At 40.5% G+C, this 24,298-nt stretch overlaps 1 protein-coding gene across 3 annotated transcripts; it reads right to left on the bottom strand.

Annotated features, from left to right (window-relative positions):
* Positions 1–6,100: 6,100 nt before the first annotated feature.
* Positions 6,101–21,362, bottom strand: tbca (tubulin cofactor a). 3 transcript variants are annotated; one of them, XR_014119151.1, is made up of 5 exons: positions 21,180–21,362; positions 15,672–15,777; positions 10,796–10,882; positions 8,600–8,858; positions 6,292–8,191 (listed from the first exon to the last, which is right to left on the bottom strand). XR_014119151.1 is itself a non-coding variant. In XM_027019320.3 (4 exons), the coding sequence occupies exons 1-4, from the start codon at positions 21,230–21,232 to the stop codon at positions 6,306–6,308; spliced, it is 327 nt and encodes a 108-aa protein (XP_026875121.2). In that variant the 5' UTR covers positions 21,233–21,358; the 3' UTR covers positions 6,101–6,305. The 3 variants fall into 3 exon arrangements, 2 of the variants coding, with proteins under 2 accessions (XP_026875121.2, XP_081560732.1); XM_027019320.3 differs by lacking the exon at positions 8,600–8,858 and having other exon boundaries at positions 6,101–6,386; positions 21,180–21,358; XM_081704606.1 differs by having other exon boundaries at positions 6,292–8,858.
* Between the last annotated feature and the right edge of the window lie 2,936 nt (positions 21,363–24,298).

Here is a 24,298-nt window from a genome sequence, read left to right on the forward strand (position 1 = left end):
CTAAATGAAAGCAAATTCGGTTTGTGGTTAAAAAGGAGGTTCCTTGCATTATAATGCCCTTTAGAGGAACGGGGAGGCGCTTAATAGTTGAATGAACCCATGAGCTTCTTCAAATAAGAGCCAATCAGCGTTGAAGCCTGGAGATGTCAGCCGCCCCGAGGCCTCACCGAACAGCCACTCAAAGCCGCGAGCCCGTAACCTTCACAAGTTAATTTCTTCTCGTTTCTGACGGAGGATTTTATCTCAACTTCAGAATTCCAACCTGTAAAACGACTCGATCTAGCATCAGTGAAAAACTCCGACCCCTTAAAAAACACTCAGGAGCTCTTTTAATTGAGCATTATTGTGTATTCACTGAGTTTAAAAAAAGCTTTTGGTTAGAAGTGAAATAATAAACTATTGTTATATAAATAGTCCGTCCTCATCATTCCCACGTGTTTCAGAATAATAACTTGATTTTATTACTCTTTAAATCAGTGCCAATTATTGTTAACTCGGGCTCTCCTGATTATTTGATTGCATACGGTCTAAAAAGGCTGGAGATTTATTGCTCTTAATGTAACAAAAGAAGTCCCAAGACAGGAGCGAACTTTCTCAGTTACCTAATGGCGTTTTAATTCAACATCTCCTCTACAACCGACTCGCTGCTTCCCGTTTTTTTCCTCCACTGGCGACACTTTTGTCATTTAATCGTTAGTGATGACCGGGGATAATTTCTGTTTCCTGGTGAAAAGTTCCGGCTCTCGTGTCACACAGCATGTCCAACTCGCGCCTTTTAAAGACGAAGTGAACCTCTTCTAATGGCACTGGTCTGCCGGAGCAGCTAACAACAAAGTTTAGATTAGCAATATATTTCCAACCAGAGTAATTTTCAAGATCATTAGGCTTTTATGTAATTAGTGCCAAATCTATAAGCTTTTTATTGGGATTATTAGTGAGATCAGTATAAATTAGAGCTGATTTAGGGGTGTTTAGACTCGACTGTCACGGCAGGAGGAACTTATTGTAAATGATATGTGAGCAAATTAGGTGCATAATTCGGCGGAAAGTGGAAGCGGAGTGGGTCTGCGCGAGTGCTCGGCGCATTTCCTTGTGATGTGCACAGAAAGTGGAATACCCCCACAAGGCGTGGATCACAGGATAACACGCTGAAATGAATAAATATACGAGTTTGCGTTAAACACGCTAAACTCACAAATTACATTCATCGGATTGATTTTTTTTTTCATCGAAACTGTCCTAAATTAAGGTGATTTATTTCATTCAAAGCGAGCCACCATAAACAGGTCTGCTGGCATAGCCCATCCACGACAAATAAACCATCATTACGCCAATTAGCACAATAGCTTGTCACACGCAGAGCCTCTAAAAATATAAGCAGACACACAGAAATCCCTACAAAAGACACTCTAAGCAGATGCGAGCGGGGAGGTTTACTAAGCTCCTTTATTCGTCGCAGTGAATAGTGGGTTTTCAAGGCGCACAAAGGAGGCGTCCGAGCGAAAAACTTGGGCACTTTGGGCTCTTTTCTCTGAGTGTCCGTGGTTCAATTGGTTCTGCTCTTCTTTTATATGTCGGCAATCTGGTGGCAAGACCAAGAGCCCTATCCTCGGGACGCCGGGTCAGACGCGACTCCTGACACGACGGGGGAACGTATATGCCTTGCAGAACACAAGAACGGGAAGGAGTGTGGATTCAATTTGAAAACAATTGTTCGTCCGCCGTGAACTGATAAGCGAAATGTCAGAGAATGGGGACGAAGCAACGGAGACTACAATGAGCGAGTAATGGAAGATCTCCGGGTCTGTTCTTGTTCCTCTGCCGCTTCTTTTGGGCATAAAAATGTCTGTTGTGTGTTGCGCTCTGAGGGTGGGGTTGAACTGATATAAATGCAGAGAGCAGAACATGGCTCTGTTTTGTTTAACGTGGCTAAAAGTATAATAAATCAGTGCCGAAGTAGTGCAGTGCATATGATGTCTGTGTCGAAGCGCGTCTGAAAGCATTTTGTGTGCAGTATTGTGAGTAATCAGGGTACTGTCGGTGAATCCGAGAAAGAGAAGCCGGAATGTTTCTTGCGTTATGGCGACGGCTACCAATAACGATAATTTTAAATCATTATGTTGTTTAGTCTTCGCCGTGGTGGCTCTGGAGTGCGCCGATGTCGTGTGATTGATAGCGCACTTCATTTTACGACTTTTCAATAGCCCGAGCTTTTTATAGCCATACAAACAAAAGTGAATCACTCCTCGTGAGCCGCCAGGTCATATTTAACCGACTAAAAACGAGACAGACGCTTAACGACGCTTTCAGAGGATACGTGAATCAAGGGATGCTTTCAAAGAGATATCACTCTGCGTGTCAAAACTATCAAATATAAACAAACCGCTTCTTTGCGCAGGCATTGACCCACTCTTAAAATTCCCTAATCTCGCTGATTCTTTTTGTCTTTATTCAGCAGTAAGGGGCGAACGTAAGGATTTTCTGTGGCGGATCAAGTGATTTTTTCCTAATAAATAGGTTTTAGATTGTTGCACACAGGCGGAGCAGGTAGACACCAGCCTTGCTGGGAATACATTGGCTGGCTCTAATGCAATTCATTCTGTCTGTTTACCTCGTGCAAAATGTACAGATTGAATTTCTGTACACCAATACCAGGCCCCGAAACCTGCACGGGAATTACAAGCTTTCTTTGTGAAAAGCAAAGGAAAGAAGAAAAAATTTTTTTAATCCATTTGCAGAAAATTCAGCGCCGTTTCCTGACAAATAGTGGGAAAGAAAGTCCTGGTCTACTGCAGCAAAGGTGGCGATCTCAACACAAAACGAATACTACGGGGACTATAGCCCTAACAACAGCAGCAGCAACAATAACAAAAATAATGATAATAATAATTACACAGAACAAATACGCTCAAATTCATTTCACATACAAAATTATCGTATCTGCTGATAGGTCTCAGCAAGAAAAATAAATACAATAACATGAAACAAATCCTACAGAGATAAAGGTTAATGTCTTACATAAGAATTTCATGTATTTCATATATAGATTTAGAGGGATAGTCATTCTTATTTGTCTTATATTAGCCATTGATTTCTATGTATTTTTAAAAACACGAACTCTGGAACTGGTTGTTTCTAAAGAGTAGCAGCAATGTTGTATTTTAAATCATACTAAGAAGCTGACATAATTTTGGCGTAAGTTTATCTTCTGTATCTGAGTGATCAGATCATAGAATTATCTGTCATGTGAAAAGATATAGAATCAAATAACGTGAAAATGGCAACTTTTAAGATTAGCTGTAAGCTAATAACAAACCACATGAAAGAAACGTTTACTGCAGACTAAGGTTTATTATGCTAAATAATAAACGTGGTAGTATACAAAGGTAAACATAAAATAAAAATAGTAATATATTACCATCACCACCACCAACTACTACTACAAAAAAAACAAACAAAAAAAACCCCCAAAACAATAATATTACTATTACTACTACAAACAACAATAATCTGAACCAATGAATGATGAACCAATGAATACCGTTTTAGTTTCAAAAAGGTAAGAATTAATGATTGTATACTAGCTGTGTGGGAATAACGAAACTGTAATTGACGGTGAATCAGTGGCAGAGCTGAGTCACATCTTTCCCGCGCCAGATAGCGATAACAAGCCTGCATCAATCTTACGCTGCCTATAAATAAAAATAGACAAACAAACAAATTCTCGCCCTGCAAGTTAATGCAGCGCATCTGGGCGGAAAGTAGACATTTTCACGCGCCCTAGAGATGAGGAGTGACTTTTAATAAAATCACATGAAAAAACAAATGTAATTCTGAACACGCTTTGGAGCTGAGAGAATTCCCCTCTCGCTCCCGAATGGGACCGGGAAATTCATCGGGGGTTTGCAGCGGGACCGAAACGGCCTGATGCATGACTGCCACCGCCTCGTGCTTCTCGCTCTCCCAATGCGTTACTGCACCGCAGCGCGAAGGAGAGAGAACATGAGGGATGATTTTTGTTGACACCTCCTTCTACCCAAGTCCTGCAACTGAATGTAATTCGCAAGGCGTCTATATTCACTCAATTAGAGAATTCTAAAGAGAAAATCGATCGTCCATCTGCAGAAATGCCAGTTTAACAAATTAGATTCTTGTTTCGTGCAGGTGATTCGGTGACAGTCGGGGGATTAGAAGTAATAAGTTGTTGTGTTTTAGCTCGTGGGGAAGAAGCGCGCCGCGCGCTAAAGGCGTGCGCTTCATCCATCAGGTGCACCGTCCTCCGTCCGCGCGAACAGGTAGCGCCCACCGCCGCATCTCATGCTTCAATTAGAGGCGCTGCCCTCCGAATGGACTCGATTAGACCGTGATTTATCCGAAAGAAATATAATTATGGTTCCAAATAAAATAATCAGCATTGAAGAGCGATTTCCTTAACGAGATGGAGCGTCTGGGTGTCACGGAGCAGCGGCGCCTCATTAGAGCCGTAATGAGACTTTGGGGTGAAGCCGATAATTATCGAAATCTGTAGAATGAAGACCAAGCCAAATGGAACCCGAATTCATCTGCTTCTGTGACTCCAAACCTGCACCGCACCGGCCATAACCTTAAACTCGCGACACAGAAGCACGGGCGCGCGCCTAAATGAGCTAGAGTTATGTTCGATAAAATCGCAGACATCATTTAGCTGGTGAATTGACACATTAATCAACGATGCTACAATGTTTAACATGAATTACTTTACTCGATATTGGACAGTGAATGGAAAGGGTCTTTATTTTTCCGTATACAGACTTAATAGCGACCCACACAGACTAAAAGGCGGGGGGATCATATACTATTCAAGAGAAACCCTGATTGCGATATTTTAGCGGTCTGCAAATTTTTGCTTTTCAAAACTTGCTCCTGAAATAACACACAGACGAGTTATTTGAACGAAGACACAATAAGTGTTCTAAATGAATGGTTGAAGCGTTTTTGGCGCTGCTGGATAGGTTTCGGCCTATTCCTTTTAGATTTCAACTTGCATTTGTTGTAATATAGAAATACAAACCGAAAGGCCACGAATCAGTCTACTTTTAGATGAATCCGATGTATAAAACGTATTTTCATGCACAACGTACGAATTACCCACGGTGTGTTAAGATACTTTATAGGACTGTCGGTTCACGTAAAGCTCACCAGACCAACACATTCAAACAATCGTCAACGAACCCTGAATTCTTAACGTTGAAATGTCGCTGTTTTACAGAGGAGTGTTTTACAAATGTGAACTGGTGAATTTAGGCCGCATTTTTAGGGCAGATAAGGGCGATTGCGTGCAAGCTACACAAAATCATTTAATGATTTCATCTCACCCTGGAAGGATGTATTTTGTTTACTTTGGAAAGTAACAAAATCATCTCCTGATTTTGTAACTTGAGATCCTATGTACAACAAACCTATTGGCACAGGCAAAAAATATGCCGATCTATTGAAGCGAGGTGGCGCGCGTTTTCAAAGGCTTCGGTGAGCTGAGAGCTTAGTGTCGAGGCCTGGAGGTGAAAGTAAAACGAATCCTCACCCGAGATCGCTTCGACTTGCATGCGCAAATATACGGAGCTTTTTGTTTGCCGTTTTTTTAGTCCAACATGCAGAAAACGTGAGCAGGTACACATCATGTTTCTTGCGGCGCAAGGAACCGGAAAGGATGCATTTTATTTATTTTGGAATCCATATCAATGCGGTTTTAACACACCTTCCATAAAATTGGAATTTAATCAGTTATTACTTATCCAGCTATAAGCTGGGTAAGCATAAGATAAGATAAGCATAGATTTTATATTTAACAGAGTAAATGTAATTCTAATTAAGACAATACTCTTACCTTAACATAGTAATGAAATTATTAAGTGAATCTGTAACCTAAATAAAATTAATAATTGGATAATTACTTTATATTTTGTTTTTTATATATATATATATATATATATATATATATATATATATATATATATATATATATATATATATATATATATATATATTTTTTTTTTTATTATTTTTTTTTTTCTTCTCCAGTACAGCTAACAGGCCACAAATTGAAACAAATCTTATGAAAATGTATAGTAAAGAAAGAGAGTTTATTTCATGTTTGTAAATCTGAACACTCATCAGAATGTTAGCAACAGAGTGGCACATCATTCTGCAAGTTATAAACACATACAAAAAGGAGGAACAGACACATCTGCTTGCATCGACATTTCTTAACAAGTCCTGACAAATGGAATGGACACTTGGGACTCTGTGTGTGTGTGTGTGTGTTTACATCATCCCTCCAATTCAGCAGAGTCTAAAACACTTCTGGCTTCCTTATATTCCTCTGTTTCTCCCAGATCCTCTTCTGTTTCCTGAAACACAAAACACTACTGGTCAGATTTCTGTCATATACATTCAGACATCTCCAAACAAAGGATTCACACTCAAAGTTTCCCCAAGAACACCCAGTGTATTCCAGGTCAGGTCGCTTGGACAGGCCCAGCTCTGCATCCTTCATGCCTCTCTTCAGTCTTAATCCATGTATCTCTAAAGTCCCTTCACACGACTTGGGTCAGACACTGGGGAATGTTGGATGCTGAATGTTGGAAACATTAACTGGAATGCAACAATAACAAGGATTCCCGCAAAGAGCAACACGCTGAATCATTTTCAGTTTACTTCTCACGGCTCCAGGCCCAGCTGGCTTCATACTACAGCCACTGACTGTCTAGACACAGTCAGAGCCCTCAATTGGCTAGTTCAATACATATACCGGTGCAGTGATAATACACTTGTGAACCGTCCCATCCAAAGAGAGCAAAGCCAACTTTCTGGTCCCTTAGAAGTTAGCAATGCTAAACAACATCAGCAACCACATGAATTAATTACAATTTGCTTATATAACCACAATGACACAATTAATCATTAACTGCCAACTGCCACAAGCCTATGCTCAGGGTGAATTTTAAGTATGAAGTAAATAAAAAAATAAAAGAATCAAAAGTACAAGAGCTGAAACTGAGAAGTGCCTACTACACATTAAACCTCTATGGTACAAGTGGGTCTGTGCACTACAACCTTACAAAAGTACAACAACCAAACAATGCTTTTATGAAATGAATGGAAGTAAATGCTGCTTGCTAGTACGTCATCAATTCCTACGATAGTGCTGGCTTAAGTAATGCACAAAAAAATGGAAATCAGAAACGAAGAAGATCTTATTTTAGAAAATAAGAAGTGTAGATTGCAAAAGGTATACTGGACTCTCCTGCTATTCTGCCAAACATTCATCAGCCATGATTGAAAGTGAATTTGCCACCAATTAGCAGAATGCAAATGAAATAATTCTAAATGGACTACTGCTAGTTCCACTCACTGCTGTCCATATTAACATGCTTAGTTAAGTCACTACTTTAAACATCATAATGTGAGTTAGGGGCTGTTAGGAGGAAGAATTGAAACTATTAATAAAATGGACAGCATGGCTACTTTGTTTCATGAAAAATGCATTTATCCATTTTTAAACGCTCTTACAATAACAAAGATGAGATATATTTAAAAGAAATCTCAAAAACGATGATAAAACAAATGAATCGATCTGCTCCTATTATCAAGATTACTTAATAGAATAATAATTGCTTCAGCCTTACCCATATAAAGCATCTCCTGTGTGAAATCAGTTAGACGATATCAAACACCTGCCACCAACACACGGTCACCAAGCAAACCATGTCTATAACTCAGGACTGGACCTTTGCTCCATTAACTGCATCTCTGTATGTCTTGCTTTAAAATGAAATGCTGTGGAGGTCCTTGACCAGACTCAAGAACCTAGTCAAGGTAGTGGCAGCTCAGTGGTTAAGGTACTTGATTTGTAATCAGAAGGTTGCCAGTTCAAACCCCACAACTGCCAAGGTGCCACTGTTGGGTCCCTAAGCAAGATCCTATGTGTCTCAAGATGTATTCAGATATAGTTGGACATTGTTTTGAATAAAAGGGGTCAGTGAAACATAAGGGAAGAACATTCGCAACTGAAAAAGTTTTGAACACACCTTAAATAAGCCGGTGACATGGGATATTTAGATATTTCAAGTCACATCTCTTTATAGATGTCCCAGTAATGAATGAGTGGCAGCACCCATCATAAATAAATCAGTTTATCTTCAGGGAAGAGTGACTTAGGAAATAAAGAATGACATAAGAAATATCAAAACATGAAATGAACTCAAAGGGAATAAAAGCTTGCCTGTGTTTCTATTCTTACACCTCTCACACTGGGCAGATGTGATGCTGGCCAGGAAACATGGAGGTCGCACCAATGCTAATCGATCGCTGATGGTTACTATGGAGGCCACTAGCCATGACAATGCTACTGATGAATCAAAATGATAAGAGTATAACCCTGTGGGAGTCTGTGTTTTTAAACAAATAACCTTAAATAAAGATGTGTCCCAGCCACACGTTTTTGTTTTTTTAAATCACAAATGACATCATTTGGAAACAAATGTCTTTTTTTTTTTAGTGTGATACTGACATATGAAGTGTAATTAAATGATATGGGGTGTTTGTTGTTGCACACGCGTACCTGTGTACCCCTGACTGCTATTTAACACAGCACTGACAAACCATTCTTTCCCCTATCAGTTGAGTTAACCTGCTTCATCCTTGTTCAGATACTGAGTTGGTGGCAAAGACTTGATGCATGTCATTTTCAGACCTCAGCCACTTCACTGGAGCAGTGTGAGAGGCCAGTCTGCCTGTCAATCATTAGACTGGGTGGGTGTATGCAACCAAATGTGCATACATTTCTTCAGGGCTGAGTGGATGTGGTGGTATGTAAACATCTGCAGAAAAAGTAATCCAAATAAAACATCAGAAGTTAATGATGAAATTGAGCTTTTTAAATAAATTATCTTAAAGGGGAAAGAAAAATTTAATTTACACAAATGTTCCACTCACATAAAATGCAGTAAATCAATAAAGACATGTTTATGGTCCAAACACAAATTAGTTGACGCTGGGTAAGCACAGTGTGTGAAAGCAGACACCTTTCTATATGAATTTCTCACTATTTTGATCACTAAAGACTGTTTCAGCTTTTCACTGCTGTTAATTATATATGCGGATAATATAAAATGAAAATGTTATGGTTATATCAATCGAGCATCTTGGTGTTTGATGTGTCCAAGTCAGGTACTGTAGGCCTGTTTGTAATGGGGGTCGAAATGAACCTTAACTATTATAATAGTCATTGATGTCAGTAAATCAGCAGCGTTTTGTAATTTGTGAAGTAAATATAAGTAATATGCTGATGACCATTATATTTATTTATATTGTACAATGTTTTGGGTAGTTATAAACAAAAACACATTCATTTGTGCACACATACCACCCCCCCCACCCCCACTGTATATTACAAACACATACACCCGACTACTACATATTATTACAACATTAATCAAATTCATTTTCACCTTTGATGCTTAAAATTAAAAGGTAAGAGCTAATTCAATTCAAATGAAACTCAGTCCACAACAGCTGGACTACAATCCATCCATTTTCAGTTTGAAACCCAAATGCGCCCAGAGAAATCAATTCAACCAGGTCAGAGAACTTCCCAGTGATTCCTTTTCCTCGTAATTTTGAGTAGCACAAACACCTTCAGAACCGTGGAGAAATTGCATAATTTGAAATACTTGTGACTCTATAACCTATTAGTTTGTGACTGAGCTATATTTGCAGATAACCGTCTATGGCAATGAGTATTGACATTTAGTAAGATCAGTTACATATATACTTTGTCATACCCACCTGAGTTCTGTCACAACCCCACCGCCATATGCCTAAGCACAGTGGTGCGTGCACAAACACACACGCACGCACGCACACCAAAGTGCACACCTAAGAGCGCACACACACTTAAGAAAAGGTACCCGTTTCCTCCACTTGTCATTAAACATGAAGTACCAAAGTGAGACACAGAGAGACAGACAAACAGAGAACGAGAGAGAGACAGAGAGACAGAGAATGAGAGAGAGAGGCAGACACACAGAATAACAGAGAGACAGACAGAATGAGAGAGAGGCAGACAGACACACAGAATAACAGAGAGACAGACAGAGAATGAGAGAGAGACACACAGACAGAATGAGAGAAAGAGGCAGACGGATAGAGAATGAGAGAGAGACAGAGAGACAGGGAGAGGGAGACAGAGAGAAAGGCACAATGATACTGCTCTCTACTTGTCTCACAGACTGCGCACAAGCACACACGCCCACACACACACGCCCACACCTACCTCTCTTTTTAATCAGAGGTCTTTTCAAGCGTTCTGTGGTATTGCAGAAAAGATTTTCCAGACAAGGTTCAAACTGAGCTAGTGAGAGGATTAACTGTGGTATGTAAAAGGTTAATTTACTCAGTCAAACACTGCTAACATGTATGTGTGTGTGTGGAGAACTTAAGGAACAGGAAAGAAATGATAGAAACTAAAGGACAGAGTCTCTGCATTGAGGCGCTTACAGCTCTAAAAATGCCCTTCTTTGGCTTGGACAAAGCTCCACCCACCTTGCACAGAAAAGATGTATTTGGTTTCCACACTCAGAAATATAGGCACATTCACAGTAAAATCACACATTTGTCTTCATGTGTGCCAGAAAATATATGAATTTCTTCACGTGTGCATTCAAAACATGTGTGTGTGTGTGCTGTGCATGTCTGTTGTGCATGAGTGCATGCATGTTGTGTGCGTGTGTGTGTTCTGAGTGGGTGTTTTTCTCACCAGCAGTTGCTGCAGGTCAGTACGAGCCATGGCTAAACGGCGATGACAGTCAGGAATCATCATTCTGGACTCCTGCAGCACCTCCATCTGTCCACACACGCATACATACACACGCGCGCGCGCACACACACACACACACACACACACACACACACACACACACACACACACACACACACACACACACACACACACACACACACACACACACACACACACACACACACAAAAAAACACAAAAACACAAAAAATGGATCTGGTCATAAACAGCATTAAAATACCTAGTATCTAGAACATCAAACAACTTCTGACCAATATCACAGTTCAACTAGAACATCTCTCAATGCAAAATAAAACATATAACCGCAAAGATGCAGGTGGGTGTGTGTGTGCGTGTGTGTGATCCATCAAAAGAGATGCATGAGGGTTACATCCACAATGCTGGTCTCAGTTTGGAGTGAGTACAGTATTGGCTTATCGACCTGTCAAAAAGGACACACACACACACAGACCATAGCTAACCCATCACATACACGGACCATAGCCAAGCTATCACACACACACACACACACACACACACACACACACACACACACACACACACACACACACACACACACACCCCGTAGCAAATCTTGGACACACATTAGCCCCCTCTAGTGCGAGGACGTCTCGGGTAACATCATCAGACACACACATCAAAGCAAAGCTTTCTCTGCATCCACTCCAGATGTGAGATTAGACACACACAGACACAGACACACACACACACACACACACACACACACACAAAACGGGGTAGGAGAAAGCAATACAATTTTTAGTGTTCATGCTACCCAATTCTTAAATTTAAAAAAAAAGAAAGAAAAGATAAAGAAAAAAAGACCATCCTCGTTTTCACTCTACAGGACACTGACAAATTACAAATCGCACACACGTGCACCTCACAACAGCAACCCCTGCCTCTCTGCCACACAGCCAGGGGGAGAAGTGTAAGTGTGCACCTGCACGTTTCTGCACGTGTGTGCATGTGAAGGGAAGACATCCAAGCAATCTCAGAGGTTCTGATCAGCAGCATGTGTTATTACACAAACCTCCTCTGAACTTGCCTACCTGCTTTCATTTTGCATTAAAAACATTATTTCAAAAAATGCAAAAAGATGAAGCAAACAGACCACAGTCTTCATCCCAGTCAAAGAGCTTCACTTTTGATAACGATTTGCACATTTTGCAAGTGAATATGCTGTGGTATTTCCAACAAACGGACTTTTTGTGATCAAAATGCTTTAGGAAATAATACATTTCCTTGAAAACCAGATGTGTAAACATTTTCTTTTGTATGAATAAAAAAAGCAACATTTCCATTAAGTGTTTAATACATGTTGAACATATACACCTGCCTAATATAATGTAGGTCGCCCTCGTGCTGCCAAACAGCCCTGACCTGTCGAGGCATGGACTCCGCAAGAACTCTGAAGGTGTCCTGTGGCATCTCGTGTCAAGACGTTAACATTAAAGCCCTTCAACGAGTCCTTTAATGTTTCAGTGGTTCAACCCTTTGGCACGTTCCTCAAACCAAGCGTGGCTGGACACATTACGCTGCTGTAAGAGGCCACTGCCATTAACTAATATCACTGCCATGGAGAGGCGTACTTGGTCTGCAAAAATGTCTGGTAGGTCGTACATGTCAAAGTAACATCCACATGAATGCCAGGCCTTAAACTTTCCCAGCAGAACATTGCGCATCCCATAGTGCATTGTGGCACCACCTCTTCCTCAGGTAAGCGAGGCACATGCACACGGCCATCTGCATGTCGTAAAAGAAAACGTGATTCATCAGATCAGACCGCCTTCTTCTGTTGCTCCATGGTCCGGTTTTAACGTTGCTTTGTAGGCACTTTTAGTGATACGCAGGGGTTCAGCATGGGCTCCGACCAGTCTGTTATACAGACCCATACACAGCAAGCTGCCATGCACTGTGTGTTCTGACACCTTTCCCTCCATCATAGCCAACATTAACCTCAAATTGTGGCCAAGTAGCTCTTCTGTTGGTTTGCTTCCACTCCCCACGCGATTCCTCACCGGTTGTCCTTCCTTGCATCACCTTGGTAAGTACTAACCGTTACTAGAAACACCCCACAAGACCTGCCGATTTTGGACGTGCTGTCGTGGCTCAGATTTTTACGCTCGCCCCCGCCTTTTCTGCTTCCAACAGTTCAACTTCAAGAACAGATTTGCTGCCGAACATAACCCACCCCTTGACAGATGCCACTGCAACAAGGTAGTCAGTGTTATTCACTTCACTTGTCTTTGGTTTTAATGTTAGGGGTGATTGGTATATGCACACATTTGTTTTCTATGGCATCCCTGACATTTCCGCCACCTGCCGGGAGACAAAAAGGCCAGACTACATACAGAACTTGTGTCTTAAATAAGTCTCCACATCACAGGCCTACAAGAAACTGCCCTTTTAAATGTGCTGTGGTGCATATTTATTTGTTTATTTCTATTGTATATATGCATATTTATTTTCTTTTATTATACGTGAACATGTCTTTCTGCAAATCTTGAAATGTTCTTGTCTTTCTCCTACATTTCCTGTTAAATGTAGAGGTCAAGTTATTCTCTTGAGGTAGAGAGAGGCTGTCGTCTCCTGAGTGCTGTGAGCGCTCCTCTTCCAGCCTGCTCTGCTAATGGGGTTTGTTCTGTTGGTTCGTTGTGCAAACCCCATCACACACCTTGGCATTTATGTGCAACTCTGTTGGCGAAAACTTTTAGTGATGTTTCTAAAATATTACCCATAAATGTTGTTATATCACAAAAATAGTTCAAGTGTTAGATGATTTTCACATAATATCCCTGGGATGTAAATGTAGCTATTGAGTGTTCGGGGTCTCAGAGGCGTGTAACGCACACTACCAACCTACAATCACAGCATGGTCAAACTTGCAAGCCCCATTACTGGTAATATACAAGTGCATGTTTGCATTCACATGGGCTCACCTGCACCCATACATCACGCTGTTTTCATATGACTTACCTCCCAAACTTCATAGGGTTGTACCTATTCTATATAACATCAACATGTGTATTTTATTTTTTTTTGCATATTGGCATCAGCTAGTGAAGATACAGACACTAATTCTACTGTGGCCCTGTAGGTAAATGGGGTTTTAAAATACAAGAATGATTCATGTGAAGTTAGCAACATCTAGATATCAGTCATTGGCTGGGTAGTGTTAACTAGTGAGTGAGTGAGCAGCTATCAATCAGTACTGCAGGATCAGCCAGCTGGAGAAGCAAATTCCAGCGCTCGACAGCAACGTGTAATACATTTGTAACCAAAGTTGTAAATTAAGCAGTGAGTGTTATGTTTTGTAACTGCTGTATAGTTAAACAGATCTAAAAATACATCTAAGATATAATAATATTCAGGCAGTTCATTTATTAACAGACAAGTCAGCCCCATTTATTAAAAAAGTTAAACTAGCTGAATGTTTATATGTCATGTGTCAGATAATGTCTGTTTTGTGGACTGTAACATTCACAGGACAAAGGGTATAAAAAGGGAGTGAAGCACTAGGCTGGTTCCCTGAACCACTCAGCTAGGGTCTGCTAGTAAACATTGTGGAGATTGAAATATCTTAACTGCATTGTTTTACACATTTAACATTAACATTACTGAACATTCTTCAAGTTATATTCAAAAGCACTTCCTATGTTCCTCTACTGTATGCGTGATTAAAAACGCTAGCCTAGTCGAAGGTTTTTCCCCTTGTCTGCTAGTTCAGTTGTCTTTATTTCCAATGTGCCCTTAATTCGCTTGTCTATGAATCTTTATTTCTAGTACTTCTCTGCTCTCTCTATCTTGTCACTTGTGCTTTCCAAACAAGCTCATCTTATAAGCTTATTTATTCTAACCAAACATTACACTCCCTATACCCTTATATGTTTTCAATTATACCAATTCCTGGTTAGATGATTGGACCATTTATGCTACAAAACTCATCAGGAAGGCACAGTTCCCCAATTAATACAAAAGGGCCCATGAAAGACCCACAGTGGTCATATCCTCAATCAGAAGAATCCTAACAAAAAGGGTTTGCAGAGCTAAAGTAAAATTACAGTAAATAGTACTATAAAGAATACAGTAAAGAGTAATTCCACAAGGTTAGGGCACTTAGTGGTGCTGAGGTGGACCTTTGTACACATGTTCACTGCAGCTGAGATTCAGAAGCTTTTAAGTCCACACAACAATGACACAACTGTCACGTGTATAAGCGACCAGCAGCTTTGGTCTACAGCTGGGGCCAAGATGTGTGGATACTAGCATCTGGAAGCAGGTTTAATTTTCTTCTTTACTTTTAATCAGACACCCACTTTCTTACACTTCTGAACTAATACACCAAACCAGAGAACAAACAACTCCAATGCTGAATAAGCTGCTATTCATTAAGCTTTCAAGCAATTTCATTATTTACTTTATATGTAAACATTTTATCAGACGTTATTCCAAACACTTTCTTTATTCTTTTCAAATGGAAAACTCCACTGAATGCATTTTAAAGGGAGTGATAAATCATGATTATTCACAGCACTTACACTGATTAACATTATCAGACATACATAATTGACTCATATTTTTTTCCCTCCACATTTCTTTCCGCTGAGGTTTTAGCTGTGTTGCATTTCTCATTTGCATAGGACGCGTTCCATTTGGCCTAAGGGGCGGAGCCCACAATCAAGATATCTTAGTGACATCATAACCCCCTCCCCCCACACGGTGGGAAAAAATATGTACGCCCCAGTATAAGTGTGCTCATCTTTCTGTCAGCGGGTATTCTGGGGACATGGCGTGGTTGTGTGGCGTGCTGACCTGTTTCTTGATGAGATATTCGTCCCCCGCCTCAGCCTTCAGCCGCTCGATGCGCTCCTCCTGTTGTGCCGCCTCCTTCATGTACAGCACCTCCTCCTTAGCCAGCCTGTAGGGGAGCGCATGGGTGCTTCACTAACCAGCTCATTACAGACATAAATATTTTTTTCGCGTTCAACCGCACAGTTTCTTCTAATGTTACCTAGAGTATACAAGTCACATACTTTAGTAGCACTGCAGTATACCTAGACTGTAGTGTCACTATGGTGAAAAGAGGCCTGACAGACCACACTGTGGCCTCTTGAAGTCACAGGGATTCAGCAGTAGCGCTAAAGTGAGTTATACTGGAATCTCCCAATCCCATGAACAAGGTCCACAGGTGAGCAGTGCATTGCCTAAGGCTGAAACGCCTCCTGTACATCTGTTCATCTCCCTGTGTTCACCCCTGCCTGCTTCCTGTTGCTGCTCTGGGGCTTGTTACACGTCAATCACAGCGAAGATACGCGCTCATTAGCCACAGAGGCACAACACCCACCCTCACCCACATCCACAGCCACTCCCACACAGCAGTGCTTCAGTTACTTCCTTTTCGCTACGCTAATCTGTCTCTTAACTCCATTTATCTGTCACCACACACACACACACTGTACTGCCCCTTGTAGGATTAATTGATCATCAATTTAGCCCCTAATTTGGACTAAGTCAGGTGGCAAATGGGCCACTTTTACTTGATTGTTACTGAAAACGGGCCGCAGGAACATTGATAAATTTTGATTATTTATCAATTACGGCCAAATGAACTAAATGCATTGAATAAATTCGGGCGGTGATGGTCATAATGGAGTTTGAAAATATCACTATTGATAATGATTCCGCCTAATAGTCTTTTTCCGTCTGCCTGCTGCCGCTCGTCCGAATGACACGGCGTCGTGGAATTCATTTTTCATAAAATCAGTCGTGTGTGCGTGTATGTGCGCGCGTGCGTTTGAGTGTGTGTGTGTGTGTGTGTGTGTGTGTGAGGCTCTTCCTCATTAATCAGACACCTTCCATAGGGACATATGTGTGTGCTGCGTGGCTCTGTGAATCTGCCTGCAACCCTCACTTATATTTTACATAAATTACACTGGTTTTAACAGACCTCCATCGACATGCATGGCTCTAATACTCAACATATGCTCAGGTGAGGTGGTCTCGCTAACACAAACACACACACACAGACAGACGCAGACACACACACACACAGGGTGAGCTGGGGAGGGAAAGATGAAAGTGAGGATTGGCGAGACAGACGGACGAATGGGGGGGGCTAAGGCGAAAGGTGTTGAATAATTCCAGTCGAAGTGAAGGACAGGCTAATGAAATCCCGCAGTGCTGATGTTAATTTCTTATTTCTGCCCGGCGACACGGGGCCTCCACATAAGAAGGGCGGGGCCGGGCTGGACTTTTAAATGGGGCTGCCAGCACGGCTTCCCTCACCGTAATGGAAAAAGCATCTCTCTGGAAAATATAGAAAAGAATTAGAGGCGACACACACATTCGCTCTCCTCTAATACTGTAGTTTTGAGGCACCAAGCCCCCGCCAGCACCCAGTGACAAAAGCAAATTACTGTTGTCATTTTATTAAGGGCATCCGCTGAGCTAGCCCTGAAACGGGCGGCTGGATTACAACACACGCGCGCGCGCACACACACACACACACACACACACACAGGTGCATGCACATGCGCATGCGCGCGCACACACACACACTCAGAGGTGCACGTACATGCGCACACACACACACACGCACACACAATCAGTGGTGCACGTACATACACACAAACACACAGACTAAATAAATAAAAATAAGACATGAGGTTTATTTGAGCTTCAAGAAGTGAAGGAAAAAGAAACAGAGAGAGACTGAGAGTGCGTGAGAGAGAAAGAGAGGGATGATGAGAGCAAAAAAGAGAGGAGGCTTCATTTTGACCTGGGGTAAGATTGGCCTACATAGAGGAGAAAGACAGGGTGCGGTGGAAACTCAGCTAGAAGCAGTGACAGTGACAGGACACACGTGTGTACACACACACACACAGACACACAGACACACACACACAGACACACACACACGCACATCTATGCACATTAGTCAACAAGCAATTTATTTTATCTTTAAACATCTTTTTGATTATTTTTATGTTTTACTGTATTAGAAAACTAGAGCATGTAGTATTGCACCAGTCATTATTTGGATAGTTCTGGTCTCAAGTCAACAGGCTTTTCAAGCTGTTAATTAAAAGGACTGTGTGTTGATTTTTAAAACCAGATAACAGATTTTTTGTCAGATATGTGAGGTAAACACATTTATTCTGGCAGTATTAGCTGACAGGGAAGTGCAAGTTTCTATTTTAAAGATTTAATAAACTTGGGCTACCTAGTGAATAGGTGCAAAATGCTTTTAAAATTAGCAATTAAGGAGGCATTAGTTAGCCAACTGGGAGACACGGTCAGTTGTGTTGTGATAACGTCTCCCTTTTGGAAATCAGTGAGTTAAGTTAAACTGTGTTCTGCATTTCCTAACCAACATATTTGGTAGCTGCCTATCCAAACATAAAAGTGCACTAAACCCAGAGAAGTCCAGTTCTGGTGTAGCAGAGGAAAGCAGGCCAATATACTGGAAAAGCAGAAGTGAGCAGTATGAATTTGACATCATTCTTAATCTTAATAAATTAAAGAAAGAAAGAAACAGAATCAATTGTGGAATTTTGAGATTTCACAATAAATATACTTCCCTTAACCTTTCCTAAGTAACTGTAATTAAATAACTGATATGAGTCATTGTGAGGTCAGAGATTTACCCTGGTTCACTGCCTGTAATGTAGTCAGCATAGCGACTGTAAACGTTCATTTCAAATCAAAACTAAAACTATTAATTTGACAATCACTTCATTGTAGGCCCATATATTTGTTTCATGAGAATAATAGTTGCTCTCACTGAGACAGTGTGAAAGGATCCTGCATTTTTACTGTGCAAATAAAATGCCAGTAATTCAAGCGATTGGGCAACATCTACAACCAGCAGTTGTATAACCAGCAGAAATGCTGCCAATAGAATTATCTTAGCATCATAGATTGCTATCCATGAATGAAGTTTTAATTGCCTTGTGAGGCTCTGCTGGTGGTTTAGTTTATTAGTCTTGTCTTTTTAATGAAAGATGGCAAAACACAAAATATCATCCCAGGAAGTTGGCAATTTGACACTACAATAATTTTCATTTGAAATGTGATAATCAATGTGATATTGATATAAACAATTTTTTGATACTGATTTGTTTTAATCAAATCGAATATAAATTTAATATATTGCCTAGCCATAGAACATGCACAAAAAAAATGAAGAAGGCATAGTGAGTTGCTGTTGCAGTATTTGAATGAAGTCTGAATTTAGATTTTAGAAGGTGTAGCAGAGCAGATGAAAATATGAATGTTCCAGCAACCAGAGAGCAAGAGAACAGGAACGTGCAAGCTCTGCAGGCAAGACCATCAACCCAGGCTCTCCTGACAAATGAAGAAATGCAATTCAGCAATACAACAACCAGTAGTGGACAAAATCAATAATGCAACCTGCAGCCAAGGAGGTGCTGCTCCTGTGTGTGTGTGTGTGTGTGTGTGCGCGTGTGTGTGTGTGTGCATGTGCGTGTGCACTGGGGTGCACCTGGCCCCTCTCTGAAGGCCTGGGCCGAGGGAAATCTATAGCAGCTAAAGAGCTGAGAACATAGAGCAGCTGGTGCAGCTCCAATTTGATCAATAGCAACTACTCCATGATAACAGGAGAGCTGGACAACAGGCAGGAGATGCTCTAACAAGAGAGCCAAGCATCTGCCAGCACGTCTGGCCTGTTCATGGACATCTGACATGGCCAGTCCTGCCCGTCGGCGGCAGTGAGCGGATCTACAAAATGGGACGACCGAGTTGGGTACAAACATGTTTGTGTACGGTGTCCTGACAGGACCAGTGGGGTAAATATTAAAACCACTCAGTGAAATCAGATGGTCCCTGTGGGTTCCAGACTACATTCCAAAGCAGCCAAAAGCCAAAGCCTCCGAAATCTGATCCACATCAAACAGCAGTCAGTGCAGAGTCATGGAGGCATGGCCAGGGGCACCAAGGGAGGGGAGTGTTAACAATGATGATCAGGACCAGCATATCTCCTCAGTATGTGCTCTACATTTGCAAGACAAAACAGCTAATGTATGCAAGAGATATGGCAAACAGATTCAAATATATACAACATTATACAATATACAGATTTTTTTTTTTAATACCAGGACAGAGACTGTCTAAATTGATTTAGATAATTCTCTTATGTTTCTGAGTGACTTTGCATACAAAGCTATGGACGAAGGCAATCATTTGTGTTGGCTCCTCTCCAAAGTTGAACAAGCCAGTTTCAAATGTTCATCATTCACTCAAGACCAATAAAAGCCAATGACCTATTACTGTACCTCCAGATTTATACCGTCTCTAAACTTTCTGATAGAACTTTAAATTCACAAAACAATTTATTCACTGTGTTATACTGACAAATGTGTCAATTGCTCTGGATAAGAACGTCTGTCAAATGCTGAACGTGTAAATGTAAAATGCATTTAGTAATTGTCACTACATTCTCACAGTGGCTATAATCTTGAAACACTGGACAACAGTCCACCTTTCAGTGTAAGGCCCTTAAATGTGCAAGATGTCGTTTCTATGTTTGTAGCATCAGTAAATGGACCAAAGAAATTTAGGTAGATAAATCTCAACTATTTAGTACGGATTAGGATTAATTACAATCCCAATCGTCATCCGCACTTTCGCATACCAGAAGAGTTCATCTAATTTACAGATTTCCTGCACCTGACTTTACATGGGATGTTAATGCATCTGATAGCTGGATCTAGACAATAATTAATTTAACCTACTCATCAAGCGAATAGCGTCTGCTTTTATAACCGCTAATTTATGTTGTACACATTAACAGGCACAATGATTTGTGATTTTTTTTTACAGTGTTAACTAACTAGACATCTAGTGTAGGCACCGACGAATTTAGAAACAAAAAGCTAATCATAAGTCATTTTAATAGTAAGTAAGCCTCGGTGAACAGGATGCATAATGCTACCCAACAGTATCCTAACCATTAACCGCTGACTCCGTTATCTAGCTAGCAAGTATTAGCTACATCAATTTAATGAAGACCAAGCGTTTTAGCTAACTTAGCTAGATACCTGTTAATAACCTAACATATTCTAATATAAAAAAAAATATATGCGAAAGAAAGAAAACTAACGGACTGTTGAATACTTCAAGCCACCCTTCTTTGTATGCGAAACGTATGCTAGATCGCTAAAAAAGCACCGTGTGAGATTTTGAACGTTGCCTCTACAAAACTCCCCAAAACAGTGAAGGAGTTGCTCAGCTCTCCGGTATAGCTGCGGCCTTGAGCTAATACAACAAAGGTTTTAAAGATTTGGTCATTCGTACACTTACCGTTTTACAACTCCAGTCTTGATTTTTATCTGTCGTATTCTTGGATCCGACATTACTCAAGTGAGTTAGGAAATGGATAATGAATGAAAGGTTGTAATAAGAGGAAAAAATATTCCACGAGAGTAGCTGGTGGTTGCTAGCTAGCTAGCACAATAAAGCAAGCGTGAGAAAGAAAACTGCGCATGCGCGAATAGGTTGCCTTCTACGTCCTGTATAAAACAGTGACAGTTTCCATAGTAGCCTGATCTTGGATACACAAAAAGATCAAATCAGTTCCAGTCATTTGAATCTTTTCTGTAGGCTAATGAATTGACAGCGAGGTAGTTAAACCATGAAATTCACACAGAAGACTGAAATAGCAGCATTACGTATTTCATCCCCTGAATGTGTTATCCCATTATCGAATTGTTAAAAGTATCCTGAAAAAAACCTAGGCGCGCGCGCACAGACACACAAACACACACACACATACACACACACACACACACACACACACACACACACACACACACACACACACACACACACACGCACATATATATATATATATATATATATAATCTGCTAATACTTTTTTTAATAACCAAGACACTGCTGAAATTAAATTAAATATTAATAAATAGAATGTATTTAGATTTTGAAGGCTAGCTGTAAGATGAAGATAGTTGACCTACTTTGAGTTACTAGTAGGCCAGGTCTGTGGTGGCTTTAGTTTTTAAATATATATCCCTTTATGTAATTCATGGTTACATGAAGCGTCCAAAAATATAGAAATAATTAAAAAGAGGAGGCACACAGCTTATTCAAGCTGTTTCCTATTTATCAAAACAAGTATTAAGATTAGAATAATGTATTGCTGTTAAGAAATGATCCATATGCTTACATGTTAATGGGCCTATTATTAAAGCCCATTTATTATTAATAATAAACAGTAATAATAAAACATAATCGACAACAAGAATAAGAACAACAGCAACAACAACAACAACAACAACAACAACAATAATAATAATAATAATAGGCTAGTATTAGGCCTATTATTAAGCGGTGACATTGCTGTTATTGCTCCGAGCCTAAATGACACCGTGAATGTCTTTTTATGAGCCAATAGACTATGACATTCATAATTCTACCTCCTGAATGGCCTGAAAAGTCAAATGCAGCTCGTGAAGTGCAGTCTACGTTGCATTGTCTACTCTACTTCACTCGCGCCGAAACTGCACTGGACAACAATGGCCACCCCGATTGCCAAAGGTAATGTTTTAGATTGGACCAGGTAAAGTGAGATATGTCGTGCGTGGCAGGAGTTGTCAAACCGCAGACAAGGAGCTAGGAATGATGAATGTCATGGCCGCGAGAGCCCAAGCGCAGAGATATCGGTCCTCCGTCACCCGTTTAACCCAGAACGGCAGCACGTGCAACAGCACCTTCCGGATGAAGACACAGATCCGAGTGATATATGTTCATGGTCTCCAAATCGGTTTATTTGTTGTTATCGATCTTATAAAAGATAAAAAAGTGTAAGGTTCGCTAAATATGGGGTTACCACAAGAACAGGCCTTTGGGTTATTCTCAAAGCATTTTACAAAACAGATTCCTTCCTTAAAGCAAGAGGTCAAACAAAGATTTATCATAGTAAAACGACATTGACTGAACCTATAAAACAGCTACATCTAGGGGAAAAACAAATGTATGGCGAATATTATAGGCTATTATAACCTAGTCTACAACTAAAATTATTGACTGTGTCGGCATATCCATTTAAAGCCAATCAGACAATCTTTAACCTATTAAAGTAGGCTGACTGGCTTTTTAGAGTGTGAACTATTTGCCGTTCTCTGTCAAAATGCATTGCATAGGCTATAAGCCGTTAGAAAATTTTAAACAGAATTTTGAGGAAATATACTGAAAAGAGGTACTTATACACCTGATAGCTGGTATCCGTGTTACGTGTTGTTTAGGCAATATTTCATACGAAGAATGGTAAAGTGAAAAAGTCCGGAGGCGTAAAAATAGTTAGAAGCTTAGAACTGAACCATAGACTTTCTCATCATTTATGTTGTTTACTGAAAATTAATTATTTACTTTGTTTCTGATTGCACAGTGTTTGTTCACAAATTAGCGTGTTTCATATGAAAATGAATCATTATGCTCTTAAATTCTCACTATTTTATGTTCGCTTGGAAACGTTTCCGAGAGGTGGGAGAAAAATGCAGGCTTATTAGATAATTTTTCTCTAATGAAATAAATAAATAAAATCATTCGCCATTAACTCCTGTTTCAGCGAGGCTAAAGAGGTTAGAGGGAGAGAAAAATACTTATTCATTCTCACTGCTACCGGAACGACCTAATGATGTAGGATTTCGGATTTGTCACGCGTTAATGCGATTCATTATAGCCAAAAGTGACTTCAAAAAGCCAAAGATATTACCTTGTCTAATACATTTTTCTTCCCTGCCTCCCTGCGCAGACACACAGATAAGGGGCATTCGTGCTCACATGCCGCTGTGAGATGATGGTCGTAAACCGCAGACATCTTGCATACGAGCCCGTAAAAAGGTTCCCAAAACTAATGCCGCTTTTAAGAAAATCAGACGAGTAGTCTCCCCACACACACCTTTCCCACTCCCTCTCTCTCTCTCTCTCTCTCTCTCTCTCTCTCTCTCTCTCTCTCTCTCTCTCTCTCTCTCTCTCTCTCTTTGTCTGACCGTTGATTATTGGTATTTTCCTAGTTTTCCAAACTAATAAGTGGCACTATCAAGCATTTGGAAGCGCCCAGAGACCGCAGACAAGCTGCTCGGCTTAATTGATATTGAGCGAGTCGCGGGTAGGCGAGAACGGGGCCACTGCTGTCTAATTTGCAGTTTAATCAGCGTTAGTAATGAGAGCGGCTGATTAGCGCTGGGTGGAAATAAAAGAGAGTTACAAGGAACGTCTGTCAGAGTCCGGTGATAATTCAGGACTAATTGTGGTGATTAGAGCAAACTGGATGACTTTGGAGTTTTCTAACGTAGGCTAGTGTGTGTGCTTGTGTGTCCGCGCGTCTGTGTGTATTCTGGCGTTAACAAAAGCCCTTTCCTAATATTCAATTAAACATTTAATAATACAAATTAACATTC

This window comes from Electrophorus electricus, chromosome 21 (assembly GCF_041902795.1).
Source record: "Electrophorus electricus isolate QZ-2024a chromosome 21, ASM4190279v1, whole genome shotgun sequence".
NCBI classification, from domain to species: domain Eukaryota; kingdom Metazoa; phylum Chordata; class Actinopteri; order Gymnotiformes; family Gymnotidae; genus Electrophorus; species Electrophorus electricus.